Source organism: Perognathus longimembris, chromosome 12 (genome assembly GCF_023159225.1).
Source record: "Perognathus longimembris pacificus isolate PPM17 chromosome 12, ASM2315922v1, whole genome shotgun sequence".
In the NCBI taxonomy this organism is placed as follows: Eukaryota; Metazoa; Chordata; class Mammalia; order Rodentia; family Heteromyidae; genus Perognathus; species Perognathus longimembris.
The window spans coordinates 28909436-28927302 of NC_063172.1; the positions used below are offsets into that span (position 1 = coordinate 28909436).

The 17867-nt window shown below is 40.4% G+C and overlaps 2 protein-coding genes across 2 annotated transcripts in view; both read right to left on the minus strand.

The window, feature by feature from the left end:
- The window catches only part of Spag1 (sperm associated antigen 1), a 52238-nt gene extending 43675 nt beyond the window's left edge, over window positions 1-8563 (minus strand). Inside the window, exons 1-4 of the mRNA XM_048358847.1 lie at window positions 8424-8563; window positions 6358-6517; window positions 5320-5445; window positions 462-526 (exon numbers count right to left, since the gene is read on the minus strand). Of these exons, the coding sequence (XP_048214804.1) occupies window positions 462-526; window positions 5320-5445; window positions 6358-6517; window positions 8424-8563 (491 nt within the window). The remainder of the gene's footprint in view (window positions 1-461; window positions 527-5319; window positions 5446-6357; window positions 6518-8423) is intronic.
- A 3690-nt stretch (window positions 8564-12253) lies between these two features.
- Polr2k (RNA polymerase II, I and III subunit K) lies at window positions 12254-15326 on the minus strand. The gene is made up of 4 exons (XM_048358846.1): window positions 15223-15326; window positions 14545-14614; window positions 14111-14203; window positions 12254-12693 (listed from the first exon to the last, which is right to left on the minus strand). Exons 2-4 carry the CDS (start codon window positions 14603-14605, stop codon window positions 12671-12673), a joined length of 177 nt encoding a protein of 58 aa, XP_048214803.1. The 5' UTR covers window positions 14606-14614; window positions 15223-15326; the 3' UTR covers window positions 12254-12670.
- Window positions 15327-17867: the final 2541 nt, after the last annotated feature.

The window sequence follows — 17867 nt, forward strand, 5'->3', positions numbered from 1 at the left end:
CTTGTAATACCAGCTACTTGGGAGGTTAAGAAAGTAACAGGATTGTAGTTCAAGGAAATCTGGGCAAAGAGTTAGGAAGATCCCATGCCTACAAGCAAGCCAGGTGTGGTGGTACATGCTATAATGCTAGCTTCTTGGGCCACAGTGGTAGGAGGATCAAAGTTTCATGCTAAGCCTAGGCACAAAGTTCAAGACTCCATCTAAAAATTAACTAAATGGGGAGGGGCAGCTTCAGTGATAGGGGGCCTCCTTACTAAGTTTGATTCCCTGAGTTCAAACACCAGACCCAATTCCTCCCCCAAAAGTGTCCATACTAGATTTTTTTTTGTATTTTACTAAAAGAAAATTGGTCTTTCTTTTGATATTTCAGGTTTATAATATTTATACTAGAAGTTATCATAGTATTTAATGGTGTAGAATTTTTCAGTGACAAAGTTTATATAATGAAATATAAAACATACTTATCCCATTCTGAATAGTCCCTTGGAACTTTCTTTTTAGCTGGTCTACTTTTAGAATGTTTTCCCTGAAAGAATAAAATTGTATCTCATGAGATATATTTAATCTAAAATTAGCAGGTTTTACTATTGCAAATGAAATGTAAAGTACTGGATTAAGACATACACATGCCAATTGTTTAGAAAATAGATGCCTTTCAGAACTATAAGATACAGCAAATAGAAGAAAGGATTTTAAATTGGAAGTTACTTCTTTGGAACAACCTATAGGCATATGTACATATATATTATATATATAATTTGAAAACTCACACTGTGATTATTAACGATTTTTTATAAGAAAAGAGTACTAAATGAATTCATTCTTTGTGTGTACGTGTGTGTCTGTGTGTATGCCAGTACTGGGGCTTGAACTCGGGGACTTGAGCTCTTGTTTTTCTGGTGCTCTTGTTTGCAAACTCTGAGCTGATGCTGTACCACTTGAGTCATGTCTCAGGTCCACATTTTTTGTGCCAGTACTGGGGTTTGAACTCAGGGCCTGAGCACTGTCCCTAAGCTTTTTCCACTCAAGGATGGCACTGTACCACCTGAGCCACAGCTCTACTTCTGGCTTTTTGGAAGCTAATTCAAGATCAATGTCTCTTGGATTTTCTGGCTGGGGCTGGCTTGGAACAACAATCCTCAGGTCTCAGCCTACTGCATGAACCACCAACATCGGGCATCCAGTTACAGTTTGCAGATTAACCAGAGATGAAGTCCCAAAGACTTTTCTACCAGGCTAGGGTTACAGCATGAGCCACTGGCACCCAGCTTCAAATTTGTTTTTGTAAGCTCCAGGCATTACAGAAACAAGAATAACTACTTTGCTGAATTAGTCACAGTTGTTTTGTTTGCAATGACAGATATCCATCTTGGACTCATTCCATTTAAAAAGAAGGAATCACCAGCTGATAAACACAGCAGAGGTACTACTGCCAGCTCAAGGGTTTCTTAGGCCCGTCTCCAGCTCCCCTTTCCCCTGCCCAAGTGCGCCCTCTGCCTGCCAGTTGCATCTTCCTTTTTGGCTACTTGCTTTCTCTGGTGGGAGGAGACATGGCCCTGGCCGTCTGCATTACAACATCACAGGCCTCCTTATCAAAGTGGAAAAGACAGTGACTTTTCTCTCAGGGAAGGGCTCTGAGTGGTTAACCTATTTCTGACCAAGTATGAGCTTGGTATAAATTGGTCCCTATTAGGTCCCAGATCTCCTGGTGGTGATGGGGTGGAGGAACAGGTTCTACACCAGAAGGAAAAAGGAAAAATGTACATAAAATCCATTATTGCTCATAATCTCCCAGAGCAAGTAGCTCCTCATCATGCTAGGTATGTACTAGGGAATAGTACCTAAAAATTGCCTATCTAATGAAAGGGAATAGAGTAGAATTTTGGGTAAAATGAAGTAAGCACTGATTGTTTTTAAACCATTGAAATGTCTTTACTGTCATTTAAGTCTGCTAGCAGATGACTCAACTCCTATTTTTCATTTTGCTTGTTTTGGGGGCAGTCCTGGGGCTTGAACTCAAGGTCTGGGCACTGTCAGGCTCCTGATTTGAATGTTTGGTTCCCAAATGGTGGCCCTATTTTGGAAGGTTCCAGAAACTTGAGGAAGTAGGACTTCCCTGGAGGAAGTAGGTCACTGGGGATGGGTCCCTTGGGACATCTACCTACTGGCCCCTTCCTATCCTCCTCTGCTTCCTGTTTGCTATGAAATAATGGCCTCTGCCATATGCTCCCCACATTAGTGATGTGCTGTCTCATAGTGATTATGGACTGAACTCTTGGAAACTGTCAGCCAGGATCAGTAATTCCTTCTTTCAATTGTTTATGTAAGACATTCTTTCACAGTTACATAACTAACAACTCCAGAAGGTACACAGGAGTACTACACACTCTTTATAGCTTCCTGGTAGCCTTCCATGCCTGCACTTGATTTCATGTTTAGAAAGACAATGTTCTCAATGTTCTAAGATGGTGGTATGGGCTGAATTATGACTTCTAAAAAGATACAGGGAATTCTTAATGCCTGATATCCATAAATAAGACCCCATTTGGAAATAGAATCTGTGTAAGGGTAAGCAAGGTAAGTAAGACAAGGTCATTAGAATGGGCCTTTGTCTAGTAAGGCTGGCATTCTTATAAAAAGGAGAGAAGAATCTGGCACTTGGGAAGACCTGGGTAGAGGCTGGAGTTAGATTGCCTTAAGCCAGGGAATGCTTGGCACTTCTAGAAATGGAAGAATAAGGAAGGATCCTCCCCTCAGGTTCCAAAGGGATCATTGCCCTTGAATTCAGGACATGTGGCCTCCAGTACAGGGAAAGAATACCTTTCTATTGTTTTAAGCCTACCAGTTTGTATTTCCTTTGTTATAGTAGCCCCAGAAAACTATGCAGGTGGTATGACTTAGTTTTAAAAGGTACTAATTAAACCAGGAATATTTAAATTCATATGTGCCATTCCAATATCTAATTATGACAAAGAATATTCTCTTTGAGGGAGTAAAAGAAGAATGAGTTGGTTTGACTGTGGCAATTATCTTACACTGCATATGTGTATAATCATCGAGTTAAACATATAACTTGCACTTGTCAATTTAACTCAATAAAGAACTATCATAATAAATAAAATGAATGTGCAATAAAACAGGTTTCAAGATATGGACTAGGTACACAGAATACACTGATCAATACACCTATCCCACAGTGCTTTCCTTGAAATAACAAACCATTGTCATTAGACAGCATGGAACTTTCTGCATACTTCTACTGTACCACACAAAACACTAAAAAGATATTCTTGGGGTTCAAGATTTAACAGAGTCGTGATTTTAGTATTTCATCAAAGTTACTATAATAAGCTTTCTTTTTCTCTGGTCTTAGCACTTGAAATCAGAGTCTAGGCATTGACTCTGAGCTTTTGTGCTTAAGGCTAGTGTTCTATCACTTGAGCTACAGCACCATTTTCAACTTTTTTGGTGGTTAGTTGTAGAGAAGAGTTTCATGGTCTCTCCTGCTTGGGCAGGCTTCAGATCTTGAACCTCAGGATCTAAGCCTCCAGAGAAGTTAGGATTACAGGCATGAGCCAACACCACCTGTCTAAGTGTACATGAGAACAAGAAATTCTCCTTGCCTTTGGAAAACAGTTATATGAACCCTATCTGTACACAGAACCTCTGATCAATGTCCTAATCCATAGCAAACTACCTCAGTGCAATGCACACTTTTTGGTATTAGGACATTTTTATGCTTCTGAAAAGTATTGGTTATTTGTATATCTTCTCCAAAATTCATATATCTCATTATATTGTTAAAATGTCATATTCTAACTACCTCCTTAGGGGCTCTTCATAAGTTTTTCAAATATGGTAACAAAAATGAAAGGAGTCCGTTAATTTCCATTGACCTTATGCACTAAGCCCAATAGACCAAACCAAAATGGACTCATTCAATCTAAAGATCCCCATCATCAAATGGAAAACTAAGTTATCTGACCTTTAGGGAAATCAGGAAAGTGAGAAAACAGTCCTATCTCCAAACAGATCAGTGTGTTGGCAGAAAAAGAAAGTCCCTCAGCTTTAACTCACAGGAATACAGTAGCCTAGTAGTATCCACCTACTTTTTAGAGTCTTTGCTTTCACTTAAAACACCTAGTATGCTGGGTGCTGCCAGGTCACATCTAAAATCCTGGCTACTCAGGAGGCTGAGATCTGATGATCATGGTTCAAAGCCAGCCAGGACAGGAAAGCCTGTGAGACTTTTATTTCCACTAAAAAGTACCCCCAAAAAAGCTGAAAGTAGAGCCTATGGCTCAAGTAGTAGAACACTAGCCTTGAACAGGCCCCAAGTTCAAGCCCCAGGACACCGACTGGCACACAGACAAAAAAAAAAAAAAAAAACAAGAAAAGAAATCCAATATAAGCCAATGCCTCTGCCATGCTAGTGTAAGATCTTCCTTGGAATATTATTCATTGTTATAATTTTTAAAGCACAGGCTTAGCCAATCTTGCTCAATTAATAAATATAAATTACTTGATTACAGCATACCTAGGCAGGAAGCAAGATCCTGTCTCAAAAATAGCACAAAATGGGGCTGGGAATATGGCCTAGTGGCAAGAGTGCTTGCCTCGTATACATGAGGCCCTGGGTTCGATTCCTCAGCACCACATATACAGAAAATGGCCAGAAGTGGCGCTGTGGCTCAAGTGGCAGAGTGCTAGCTTTGAGCAAAGAGAAGCCAGGGACAGTGCTCAGGCCCTGAGTTCACGGCCTAGTACTGGCCAAAAAAATAAAAATAAAAAAAAATAGCACAAAATGGGGCTAGAGGGATGTCTAGGCAGCCTAGCAAACATGAGGCTCTGAGTTCAAATCCCAGTTCAAAACAGAAAGGGAAAAATCTAGAAAGATACTGAGGGAAAAGAAAAAAAAAACATGCACTAAACAGAAGAATAACACCTATAAGGGCTTGGAAGTGTCTCTTTATCATTTTTTAACCTGAAATTAATTAAATGAGCCATATCTTCTGTATCTCAACTGGATTGTTTTCTAACAGTCTCTCTCACATTGACAGGGACCATACGAGGACATCAAAACTGGTCAGAGTAGAAGAGATTGGACAGCAAAAGTAAAAAGAGAAGAGAGAGTGACACTGGACCTTCAAAGGCCAGTGCTGTTTCACCATCTCTAGCTGGTAAGATGCAGCTAGTTGAAAACATCTCCAGTTTTCTTAGAGTAGGTCACACTGGCTACCCTGATTAGACTGAGATATTCCCTTAAAGCCACAACCACCCCCCTCCCCCAGCCAGCCCAACCACACCACAAAGGCCTACATTGCTAACATGTGGACGGCTGTTTGAGCCACGAATTGGAGGCAAATGGTCTTCTAATTTTGGGTGCATTTCCGTGTGGTGAGCATGCATTGTATGTTCTTCACTTTTAATGTCCGACATCCAACTCTGAGAAGAATGGAGAAAAAGTTAAATGCATAGGTTGAAATAACTAGCCAGACACCAGAAATATCTATAACTCATAGTTTCCTATGAGTGATTTTTGAAGTGACAAGTTGATCAAGTAACACTCTTACTACATTTAAAAAAAAAAAATGGTGCCCGTCTTGGGGCTTGAACTAAGAACCTGGGTGCTGTTCCTGAGCTTTTTTTGTTCAAGGCTAGCACTCTACCACTTGGGCCACATCTCCACTTCTGTGTGTGTGTGTGTGTGTGTGTGTGTGTGTGTGTGTGTGTGTAGTTAATTGGAAATAAGAGTCTCATGGACTTTTCTGCCAAGGCTGGCATTGAACCATGATCCTTAGATCTCAGCCTCCTGAGTAGCTAGGATTATAGGCATGAGCCACTGATGCCCAGCTCCTACTTTTTCTTTCTAGTTGTGGAAAAAAATGCCTGTAACATAAAATATACCTTCCATGATGGCTCATCTTGGTTGTGCATTTGGATTCATTGCCTAAGAGATTAGTAAAGCACACCTCTGGTGTGTCTTTTAGGCCTCCAGAGAGGGTTAACTAAGGAGGAATTCCTTGCTGAATGTACCAAGGGCCATCCCATAGGATACAGGCCTGGACCGACTAACCCTGGAGAAAGGAGGATATCAGAACTACAGACATTCTTTGGCTGCCATGATGAGAGCTGCTCTGTTCTACCACACTAGGAATGACTGTAGCCTCTGAACCCTGAGCCAAAATAAATCTTTCCTCCTCTAATTTTTAGTAGGTATTTTGTCACAGTGATGAAAAATAAATTAATACACTCCTTGGCCATTTTTAATATGCAATTTAGTGTCAGCAAGCATATTCACTCAGCCCTTTATTGAGAAACAAAAAATCCAAGTTTTAGGTAACTGTTATTCTCTACCTTTAAATCGCCATCAATTTTTTCCCATTCTTCCTTCGTAAAACTGGATGGTGTTGCTGCAGGTCTAGCCTTCCTCAAAGCTCTGCTTTCAGGAGCCAAGCCTGTAAGACGCTTCTCACAAAATTCTGTAAGTTCAGGATAATATCCCTCCTCACCAGACCTTAAAAATATTTATAATTTCAGAGTTTGTACCTTATTTAGAACACCCTAAAATAGCCCCAAAGTTCTGTAGAGATTTTCCCAAGGCTGAATACTGGGCTTCTGGCTCCATGAGCACACTCTCTTTATGTATCTGTTAACCTATGGGGTAAAATCCTAACAAAAAAATTTCCCCAAGAAGCCAACTTCCGTAAGATTTTCTAAGTTGAATAAATAACATATTCTTACTTAACACACATAGGTTCATTTTGGACATGAAGCAGTTTTATAAACACATCCTGGAAATTTGGTATTAGAAATGGCAAAAAAAAATATGGGCTTCATTTTCAATGAGGAGTTTCCGTCCAGAGTTCAATGAAAAAGGGGAGTTGGAACAAATGGCAGAGGAACAACTTAGACAAATACTCCCAAAATTCTACCACTTGAGAAATAGAATTCCTTTCTTAGAGAGCATCTGGTCTCCTTATTTTTAAGGAAAATAAATTGTTTCCCATTGCCTTGTAAGTTCACTCTTAAAATATAAATTCAATTTCCAAATTAAGTTTTATACAATAATCCTCAATCACACAATATAATTTACTTATATAATTATATAAGTTATTGGAGCCAATATTACAATTGTGGTTTTTAAGCAGTTCAACTCATAAGCTGCTCATTTTTTAATCAGCCCTTGTCCAAATATTTATGACAATATTCTGCTAGGAAAAAGAAAACCAAAAAGGAAAATAATGATAGAGTTTTTCATCTTTCCATTTCAGAAATAATGAGGTTAATATGATAACTCTGGGATGGAGGACAGGAGGTTAAATAAAGGAGATGAAGGAGCAAAAGGAAAGGCCACAATCACCAGGAGGGGGTCAGAGGAAAGAAATGCAAGAACTGCTGGGAGAGTCTAGAACCCCAGTGATCCTGGAAAGGAAGGTTCATGTTCCACAGCTGCCTTCTACATCAGAACTCTGTCCCCCAAATGAAAACAGCTCAAGAAACCCAAAAGAGGTGTCTACTTGGTACTCTACAGGGCAGTATTTCTTGTTCAGGTGGATTCCTTCACAGACACGTGCACACACACACACACACACACACACACACACACACATTTAGACTACATACAAACCTAACAATCAGTTGGAGTATTAAAAGCACATTTCTCACCCCAGATTTCCTGAAGCAAAAATAATAGAAAACTGGCCCTCAAATATTCATTTTTAGCCATCCATATGGTACAAATTAATATATAATATAAACACATACACATATAAACTATATGATCATAATATATTACATTATGAATATATATGACATTCACCAGCATGGGGCTGTATACCAGGAAAGTCCTAATTTCTTTCCATCAGGCCTCCCTACTATTCAGACTGGTGAGGTAACTAACCTTCCTCCCTGACAGCTGTTTTCACAGTTATTTTACCTGGTCCTAGAAAACTGAAGGATTGGGAATGTGGCTTAGTGGTAGAGTGCTTGTCTAGCATGCATGAAGCTCTGGGTTCGATTCCTCAGCACCACATACACAGAAAAAGCCAGAAGTGGCACTGTGGCTCAAGTGGTAGAGGGCTAGCCTTGAGCAAAAGAAGCTCAGGGACAGTGCACAGACCCTGAGTTCAAGCCCCAAGACTGGCAAAAAAGAAAAGAAAAGAAAAAAAAAGAAATGGAAGGAATCAGGAAAAAACACCCTCTTGGGTACTAATTGGTCTAAATCTAATGCTAAAAGTAAAGCCAGTCAGACCCTCCAAACTAACCATAGGATCAAAATCACTCTTTTGGAACCCACTTTGGGCAAAAAAAAAAAAAATCCTAGTATGTGAAAATCTTCCCCAATATTTCTATTGTTCTTTCAACTTTAAGAAGTCAACAACATAAAACATAAACATATTTTTAAAATTTTAAATTCTTACCTCAGCACACAAAGAATTTTTTCCAACTGCTTAACATCTGAACATTTTTCAATATATTTGAAATCCAAATGTTCAATGGGAATTTTAAATTTTTTTGTTGTTCCAAAGCTCCACAGAGAAGGACAATCCTTAGCAGTCATGACTAAAACATAGTACAGGAAAACTGATATGAAATTCATTTATACATTAATATCCAATTAGGATAGTGGAGATCATCTGAGAGAAAGGAAGTCAGGTCGTTTTTCCAAGGAGGAAGGCTCGCTGTGGACTCTACACTCCCAGATAACAAGTTAACAGAGTAAGACTGAAATGCCTATGTGCCACACAATCTACAATAAAGGAAAGCGACAATAAAATGACAAAGTAGATTTTGATGCTTCAAGTACTTTTTTATCTTTTAAGGTTGATTTTGAATAAGCTTTGACTTTAAATGCTTATTAACATCACAATCATCCTTTGTAGGTCAGCTCAAGCGCCTAAGTCTTTCCTAGGTTTCCCTCCATATTTCTGCTGAGTTTAACAAGGAGTATGACCATTCTTTGGCCTTGAGATGGTATCCAACCAAGAAATGAGATTGTGGTGCCTCACCATACCTGCAGGTCCCAGAACAATCAATAGCTTTCAACACAGGATAATCTGAAGAGGGTAAATTACCAGAAAGAGGGATGAGAGTGTGGATCCAGCAGACAAGTGCTTAAGCTCAAGGCCCTGTGTTCAAACCTCCATCCACCACCACCACCACCACCACCACCATCACAAAATTACAGTGGGAAAGATGAAAAAAATCTTTAAATCATTCACACTGTGGAAAAAAGAATGAGTTACCTGGGAAGGCATTTTTCCAAAGAACTGGAGGATCTTCATGGGGCAGAATTGAGCAACACTTCAAAATGAAACTTACCTTGCAACCATTGAGAGTTTGATTTGTAGAAGGTATAATGAAGAATATGTAATTAATATATAATTAAATAAAATTAAGAACATCTCTTGCCTAATCAAACAATATTCATTATGAATATTGTTAAGTCGTCTGAGAATCCATTTTGTAAACTATTACTTTTTTATTTTGCATACACATTCTCAGGATTTACTGGAACTCTTCCATAATTCTTTGCCAAGTCTTTGAATAGAAAAATGCTTAGTCTTCACTGTATTTTTCTCCATCAATCTGACCCACGTCCACTTTCCAATATCTCCTAACCAGCAATACTTCTGTGGAAGCTACCATGGACGTGAAAACGGGCTTTGTCTGTGGGGCACCTTCTTCCCAGCATCCACAGGGCCGAGCGCCCTCTGCAGTCCGAAAGGAAATGGCATCCTCCAGCATGGCAACGGTTGCTATGTACAGCCCGACCTGGGAGGACCGCTTGGCTAGGGACTGGCTCAGAAGTTCTAAAAGCTAGCTTGCTGCAACTGCCACGCTTCAGACACAGGATTTGGCCTCCTGGGCCAGTGCCACTAGCTGAGCCCACCCCAGCTTTCAGCAGTCACGGGCCGTGGCATTTTCCCTCCCTTGACACCCGTTTGTTTTCCCCAGACCACGAGGGAAGATGTTCATCTCCCTCATAGCACGCCCCCTCTCATCCTAGTGCTTCTCCGCCTCTGCCTTTCGCCCCCTCTCCCGAAGGGACGGTGATGAACGCACGCTGCCCCGGGCTAGTGCACACCAGTACTTACCTGGTGCTCAGCTCAGCGGTCCACCCGGAGAGCTCAGTGTGTGGGGCAGGCTGAGGGGCGTGTCACGCCAGCCCTACCGCGGGGGCGGGACTAGGTACTCTGCAACATGATTGGCTAACCTCCACCTGCCATGTCGCTGATTGGTCCCATCTTCCCGGCTCTCACCAGGACAAAAGGACCACTGACTTTCAGAATTGAAGGGTGAAGATTCTGTCCCTTCCCTTGAGTTTGTTTTAGAGTAGTTTAAAAGATTGTTAGTGGGGCTGGGAATATGGCCTAGTGGCAAGAGTGCTTGCCTCCTATACAAGAAGCCCTGGGTTCAATTCCCCAGCACCACATATACAGAAAATGGCCAGAAGTGGCGCTGTGGCTCAAGTGGTAGAGTGCTAGCCTTGAGCAAGAAGCCAGGGACAGTGCTCAGGCCCTGAGTCCAAGGCCCAGGACTGGACAAAAAAAAAAAAAAAAGTGTTAGTGTTATCCTGGACTGCTGTATTTCTACTAAGTACATTGATACTTCTTCCTACTTAACTATAAAAGTAATTAAATTCAGAGTCTGCAATGCAGCCTATATTGCCCTTTTTGGGGTGGGGGGGGGTTGTTGTGAGGCTTGAACCCAGGATCTGGACACTTGTCCCTGAGCTTTTGCACTCAAGGCTAGTGCTCTACCACTTTGAACCACTGCGACACTTCCAGTTTTCTGGTGGTTAATTGAAGAGGAGAAACTCATGGACTTTCCTGGTTGGCTTAGAATCATGATCTTCCGATTTCAGCCTCCTGAGTAGCTATGATTACAGGCCTGAGCCACTGGGGCCCAGCCATGGCTTCTTTAAAGACAAGTTTCCTTCTTCTTTTTTACCCATCCCACATTCTCTAGATGCTGGTTATGATCCAAATACCCCACTGGTGTTGGGGATACAAAGGTCAATGAGATAAATCTAAGTGGGATAAACAAGACAATATAGATCATTTATGAATATTTGTTTTAAATAAGTTTCAGACTACCTTAAGTGGAGAATGAGTGAAGCACCTTGTATGTGCCTAGCACATGGTAAGAGTTCAGCAAATTCTCTTCTTTTGCACTTAACAGTCTGTTTGCAGGAGCTGCTGGTGGTAAATTTCTAATATTCAAGCTATTAAATTTACAGTAGTATCTCCATAGCCAGTGCTAGAAAACACTGAACTTGCATGTTCACATACGTAAGACCCAAACTTTAGGACAATATCTAACTACATTCTATGTTATAGGAAAGCCTTCACATACCATTTTAGCTAGCAAACTTCTTCCAAAATTATGCCCCAAGTTGCAAACATTTAGCCATTGTAGCTTTTCATTGTATCTTCAGTAAAGAAACCTTTTAACTACATGGGGAATGGTAGTAATTCCACATGCCGTCTAATTTTTTGTTTTCTTCTGGTCATAATAATGTATATTTATGCTGAACAAACAGGATAACTTGAAGGAAATATTGTAGGCAAATAAAGTTTACCACTAAATACTGAACCCCCAAATAATATATATACATATATAATATGAAAGTATATTTATATATGAATATTATATATACATTATACATATATATGTGTATGCATGTATGTAGAAAAGAAGAATTATTTAGGTCACACAGCCAGTTAGCAAAATGGGTCATTCCCAGGGCCAGTTACTTCTCACCCCTTCCACAGCTACCATTCTGGCGCAGCCACTAGTACAGATCACTCCAAGTGTTTTTTTTCTGCTACTATCTGTCCATGTATGTGTTTGTGTATGTGAATATATTTATTTCTCAAACAGCCTGGATGGCTTTTTAAATCTTAGACCTTGTCATTCTGCTTACTGTTCCATCATTAGCGTCTCATCACCCCACAAGTGGGCTAGCCACTTCCCACTACCTCACCATTCATGTTTAGTGAGCTTCATCTGAAATGGGAGTAAGACAAATTCACATGCCACCCTGTTCCCTTCTCTTCCTATTACTAGCTCCTTCTCATTAGTTAATACTGATCCAGTAACCACTCCTCCTTATTTGCTACATGGAAGTTATTTCAGAAGAAGGAGAGGATGTGTGTGCTCCTGTGATGCCAGGCATCAAACTTGTTTTAACACTTTCTCAGTCATTTTAATACCTTCACAGTCCTCTCTTTACACTATCCAATCATTTCTGGTTTCCTCTATTTATTTTTCTATAACTTTACACTGACAACAAGTACAATGGTTTACTTTGGACCAAGTAATGCTAGAGTACACAAAATAGTGGTTTCAAGAGAACTTAATCTGAACTTTAGAGGTTTCTAGAAACTTGAGTTTTAAATAAGACCTTGATGAAAAGTTTGGCTTGAGGAAGCAATTTTAATTTTCACTGTGAGTCAGAATACATAAGTCATATAATTGAACACATTTTTTATACAAAGTATTGACACCGAAATACAATCTTGTTTTTAACATGGAATGAAATCATATGTACATACTTTTATACTCATAAAGTAAGTGTGCTAAATTAAAAGTTACACCAACAATAAGAACCATTAATGGAGCAAATGCAAGTAAAATGAAGATACTCTTAGATTTCCATGATTTATCGAGCATCAAAAACCACCACTGTTAAACTGAGTTAAGGACAAAAAAAGCACTTCAAATTATGTTATGGCTTCTAAGTCACTTTCTCTTTCCAATAAGTCATTCTGTTTTTAATACAAAATGAACAAAAAAAATGGAATTCACTAAGAAACATACAACTTCAATTTTTATTACAATCTTTTCTGTGACACAAAAGATTAATGATCAAAACATATTTGAAACAGGGTTGGGAGGGAAGAATGATGACAGGAGTGATATCAACCAAGAAGCACTGTATTCACAAACTCTTTTGTTGATTAGTAAATTCTTTGTAGAGCTACTTAAAGATAATTTAAAATATATTGAAGTCACATTAGAGATTATACTAAAGTTTAAAAAATTTGTTAGAACAACTTGTGCTTATTACATTTCCCACTAGGTAGTACATGTAATATTTGTATTCCTCCTGTAATTTAGTCTTTCATGAGCAGAAGATAAAAAGTAAGTACATCTATAAATATAGAATCCCTAAACAAGTATTTTTTCCCCCTAGTCTGGGAGTTTGAACTCAGTGCCAGGGCTCTGTCCCTAACCTTCACTTTGCTCAAGGCTAGTACTCTACCACTGGAGCCACAGCTCCCACTTCTGGATTTTTTTTTCTGTAGTTTATTGTAGGTAAAAGTTTCATGGATTTTTCTGTCCAGGCTGTTTAGGAATCTCAATCCTCAGGTCTCAGCCTCTTGAATAGCTAGGATTGCAGGTGTAAACCACCAGGGCTCACCAGAAAAATAGAAATCCCAAATAAACAAATGTTTAACTTACATAAAGCCAACACACTGGTCCATGAAAATGCCAATTATGTTTCTTTCTTTTTTTTTTTTTCAAAGTCAGGTAAAATTAACCAGCAAAAGAGCTGCAATAGAAGACAAGGCTTAAATGGTACAGTACCAACTGTGAGCAAATGACCCCACCAAGAGCATGAGGCTCTGAGTTCAAGCCCAGAATTGGCATCAAAAAAGAAAGAAAAGAAAAGAAAAACTAATTCAGGGCTGGGGACAGACCCAGGTGGAAGAATGCCTGTCTAGGGCTGGGAATATGGCCTAGTGGCAAGAGTGCTTGCCTCGTATACATGAAGCCCTAGGTTCGATTCCTCAGCACCACATATACAGAAAAAGCCAGAAGTGGCACTATGGCTCAAGTGGCAGAGTGCTAGCCTTCAGCAAAAGGAAGCCAGGGACAGTGCTCAGACCATGAATTCAAGGCCTTGGATTGGCAAAAAATAAATACATAAATAAAGAATGCCTGTCTACCTCAAAGCTCTGAGTTCAAACTCCAGTAGTTCCAAAATTAATTTTAAAAAATTCAAAAGTCATTCTTTTTTTTAAATCAGGACTTAGTTTGTACCAACCCAAACATATTCATTTCCCCCTCATATTGTAAAAGCATAGCAAAAGGATACATCTTTTAGTCCTTTTCTTGTACATTATTCTGTATCCACATTCTCTGCATCTGATTGGATCTCTGGATTTTATTTCACTTTCGGTGTGACACTCTAGAAAGGAAAAAGCACATTTACTCAATGCCTAAAAGGAAAAACTTACAGAGAAGCAAATTACCTTAGCCATATTTTTCAATCCAAAGCAACCCAAAGCACTAAAATATACTCCATCTCAAGGGTATACTATTATTAAATGTCCTTAACAGTATAGAACAAATTGTGAGCAATGCATTTTTCAAGGTGAAAAAAGTGAAAGTTAAACGCTTTTTTTCCTCTTAAGGTTGCTGAAGTAATTCTGCCTCATAACTTTGCAGATCAGTACTACTTAAGGAAGGTATACACAATGACTTCCAAAAGCTTAAGTAAAACGTTCTGGGTTTAAGGGCTACTCTTACCTCCACAGATATATATCATGGGCTGCTGCTTCGGGGGCTGAACGTCCTTCTGGGTGTCCATTGCTAGTCCCTGAAATCAGACTCAAATACTGAGTATTTCCAAAGGGGCTTTCTCACAAAACTAGGCAGATCCTGTTTTTCTCCAGAGAGACTAATAAATTAGATCCCAACTTTACAAAGTACTGAACACTCACCTCAAGCTCGATACGATAATGAACACTTTGCATATGCTACTACTGTTACGGGGTCTGGGGGAGGTACCCCAAGTGGGACTCAAACCCACGTCTCTCCTCAACATTATGTACATGACATAATTTCACAACAATCGTTGGAAGGTATCGCTCTTACTTTACGCAAGGAAACAGACTTCCACGGGTGAATCTACGCTACTCGGCTACTCCAAAGGCAAAAGGATTCAGACCTGACTGCAAAGCTCGCGTTCTCCCGCCACTAGCCGGAGATGAAAACAAAACAACGCAAAGGCTAAATAACGCAATAATGTCCAAGTGGCTAAACTTAAAGAACCCAAAGGACCGGAAAGCGCCCCCCCACCCCCACTCTACCCCAGCATCTCTCAACACTAACCCCGCCACGCCCGGGAGACTCTTAACCCCAAGTCTTTTCTAGTTTTAGCCAAAATATCCAACTAAAATCTCGAGTGTCAACGGCCCCACGTACGCAGTGCACAGAGAAAAACTTCAGGCCGCGAAGCGCGGAGAAACTTCCTGCCAAGCTCCTCGATCTCCCGTGTCGTCGCAAAGTGGATACCGCGGCTACACACTTCCGGCGCGGCCGTGTGACGCACAGTCGGTATCCCCGCCCCTTTCTCCGGGTATCTTCTCCCCGCCGTTATGCAAAGTAGTGAAGCTGGTTCCTGTAATCCTAGCTACTCCGGAAGCTGAGATCTGAGTATCGCGGTTCGAAGACGTCCTGGGCAGGAAAGTCGTGAGACTCTTAGCTTCAGTTAACCACACAAAAAAAGCCGGAATTGGAGCTTTGGAGCGCTAGACTGGAGGAGTGAAAAACAAGCTCAGGGACAGAATGCAGGCCCGGAGGCCAAGCCCAAGAATCAGCATTTAAAAAAAGAAAAAAAATGAGAGGTAGAATGAGAGAGAGACAATAATAACACTTGTGGAAGGACCAAGAATGAGAACAGAAGCAGAGGTGACCAGTGGAATCCCTAACTAACAGCTGCTTAGACTTGCATAGAATAATGACTCCACTAAGGATTTCCACAGAAAAACCAACTAACAAACAAAAGGGCTGGGAATGTGGCTTAGTGGTAGAGTGCTGGCCTAGCATGCATGAAGTCCTGGATTCGATTCCTCAGCACCACATACACAGAAAAAGCCAGAAGTGGCGCTGTGGCTCAAGTGGTAAAGTGCTAGCTTCAAGCACCAAGAGCTCTGTTCAAAGACAGTATCCAGGCCTTGAGTTCAAGCCCCAGGACTGGCAAAAACAAAAACAAAAACAAAAAACTTTACAAATTATGCTTTTCCGGTTGTTTGACACCTGTGCGGGGGCACTGCAGCAGCTGCCACCTGTCCTCCTAATTCCAGTTTTTCTTTCCAGCCTTTTCTCCCTAGGCTTCTGTCATCTTCCTTTTCCACTCCTTTTATCCATCTTGAAACAAAGGCCTGTTTCACCCATTATTCCTACCCACCTCAAGGATTTGGGTATCTCTCCCATTCGCCCTTTCCTCCTGTCCTCCTTTCATTCCTTGTATTCATCCTTAAAAAAGAACAGAATGACCTGTTCCATACAGATGGATTCTCCCAAAGATCGAAGTTTCAATGAGGGTCAGAACATTTTACATTGCCTTCTTTCACAACAGATATTCTACTTACATTATAATGAGGGAAGAAAAAATTATTCAAACAAAAATCATTTTCTTTTAGTTTCCATGAATTATACAGGTAGTAAGTTTTTAACAACCATTATGAATTTCAATCAGAGATGCAGGCTTGCTTTCTCTTGACAGGTATTGTGCCTTTGGTATCTTACTAAGCAGCTCTTTCTCCAGTTCCCCATCCTGCCTCTGTGGAACTTGGAGCTTCACCTTTTTTTTTTTTTTTTTTGCAGTTTTAAGCATATTTTTATTTTTATTTTTTTCTCAATTTTTTATTATCAAACTGATGTACAGAGAGGTTACAGTATCATACGTTGGGCATTGGATACATTTCTTGTACTGTTTGTTGCCTTGTCCCTCATGCCCTCCTCCCTCCCCCCCTTTCCCTCCCCCCGCCAGGTGTTCAGTTCACTTACACCAAACAGTTTTGCAAGTATTGCTTTTGTAGTTATTTCTCTTTTTTTACCCTGTGTCTCTCAAATTTGGTATTCCCTTTGAATTTCCTACTTCCAATACCAGTAAACACGGTTTCCAATATACTCAGATAAGATTACAGAGATAGTGTAGGTACAACCATAGGAAGGTGATACAAGAACATCATCAATAATAGAAACTACACATACACATAGGATGTTGAAAGTAGTTATAACTGTGATATATCACTTGTTGGAGCTTCACCTTTTACTTCAAGTTCTGACTGAGGTTGACCCTCCAGAGACTAGCACGAACGATTTAACTTAATCTTTTTCTGTCTCGTGAAAGATTTAACTTAATCTTTTTCTGTCTTCCTAAAATGTCAATTTAAAACTTTCCAAGGCCGTGGGTGGAGCTTCAGTAGTAGACCTTGCCTAGGGAGCAATTAAAACGAATTAATCCAGAGAAACAGTAGTTTCTTGTTTCTTCCACCACATGTAGGATAAAAGAATACACATAAGGGAGAAAGGGAGGGAGGGAGGAAGGATGGATGGGTGGGGAGGAAGGGAGGGAGGGAAGAAGAGAGGGAAGAAGGGAAGAAGGGAAGGAGGGAGGAAAGGGAAGAGGGAGGGAAAGAGGGAGAGATGGAAGGAAGGAGGGAGGAGGGAGGAAGGGAGAAAGAGAGTGAGGGAGAGGAGGAAGAGAAGGAAGAAGGGAGGGAGGAAGGGAGGAAGAGAGGAAGAGAGAGGGCTGGCCAGAGGGAAGCAGGCAGAGCAGGAAGGGGCTGCAGGTTGGCAAGAGGAAGGTTGGTGCTCAGTGAAGTGAAGGAAGGCTGCCATATCAAAGGGAGGGAGAATGGGGCCCTGGGGAATTTGAGAGACACTGATGAGAGAAAAAAATAAAGGAAAAAAAAAAGAACACATATTTTGACTATCAAAGTACCTTTTCAACTAAAGAGATTGAAATAATTCAAAAGGCAAAATAGGCTTATCTACAAGAAATAGATTTAAAAAATCCTTGTAGCCTGGGCTCTAGTGGCCCAAACCTGTAATCCAAGCTA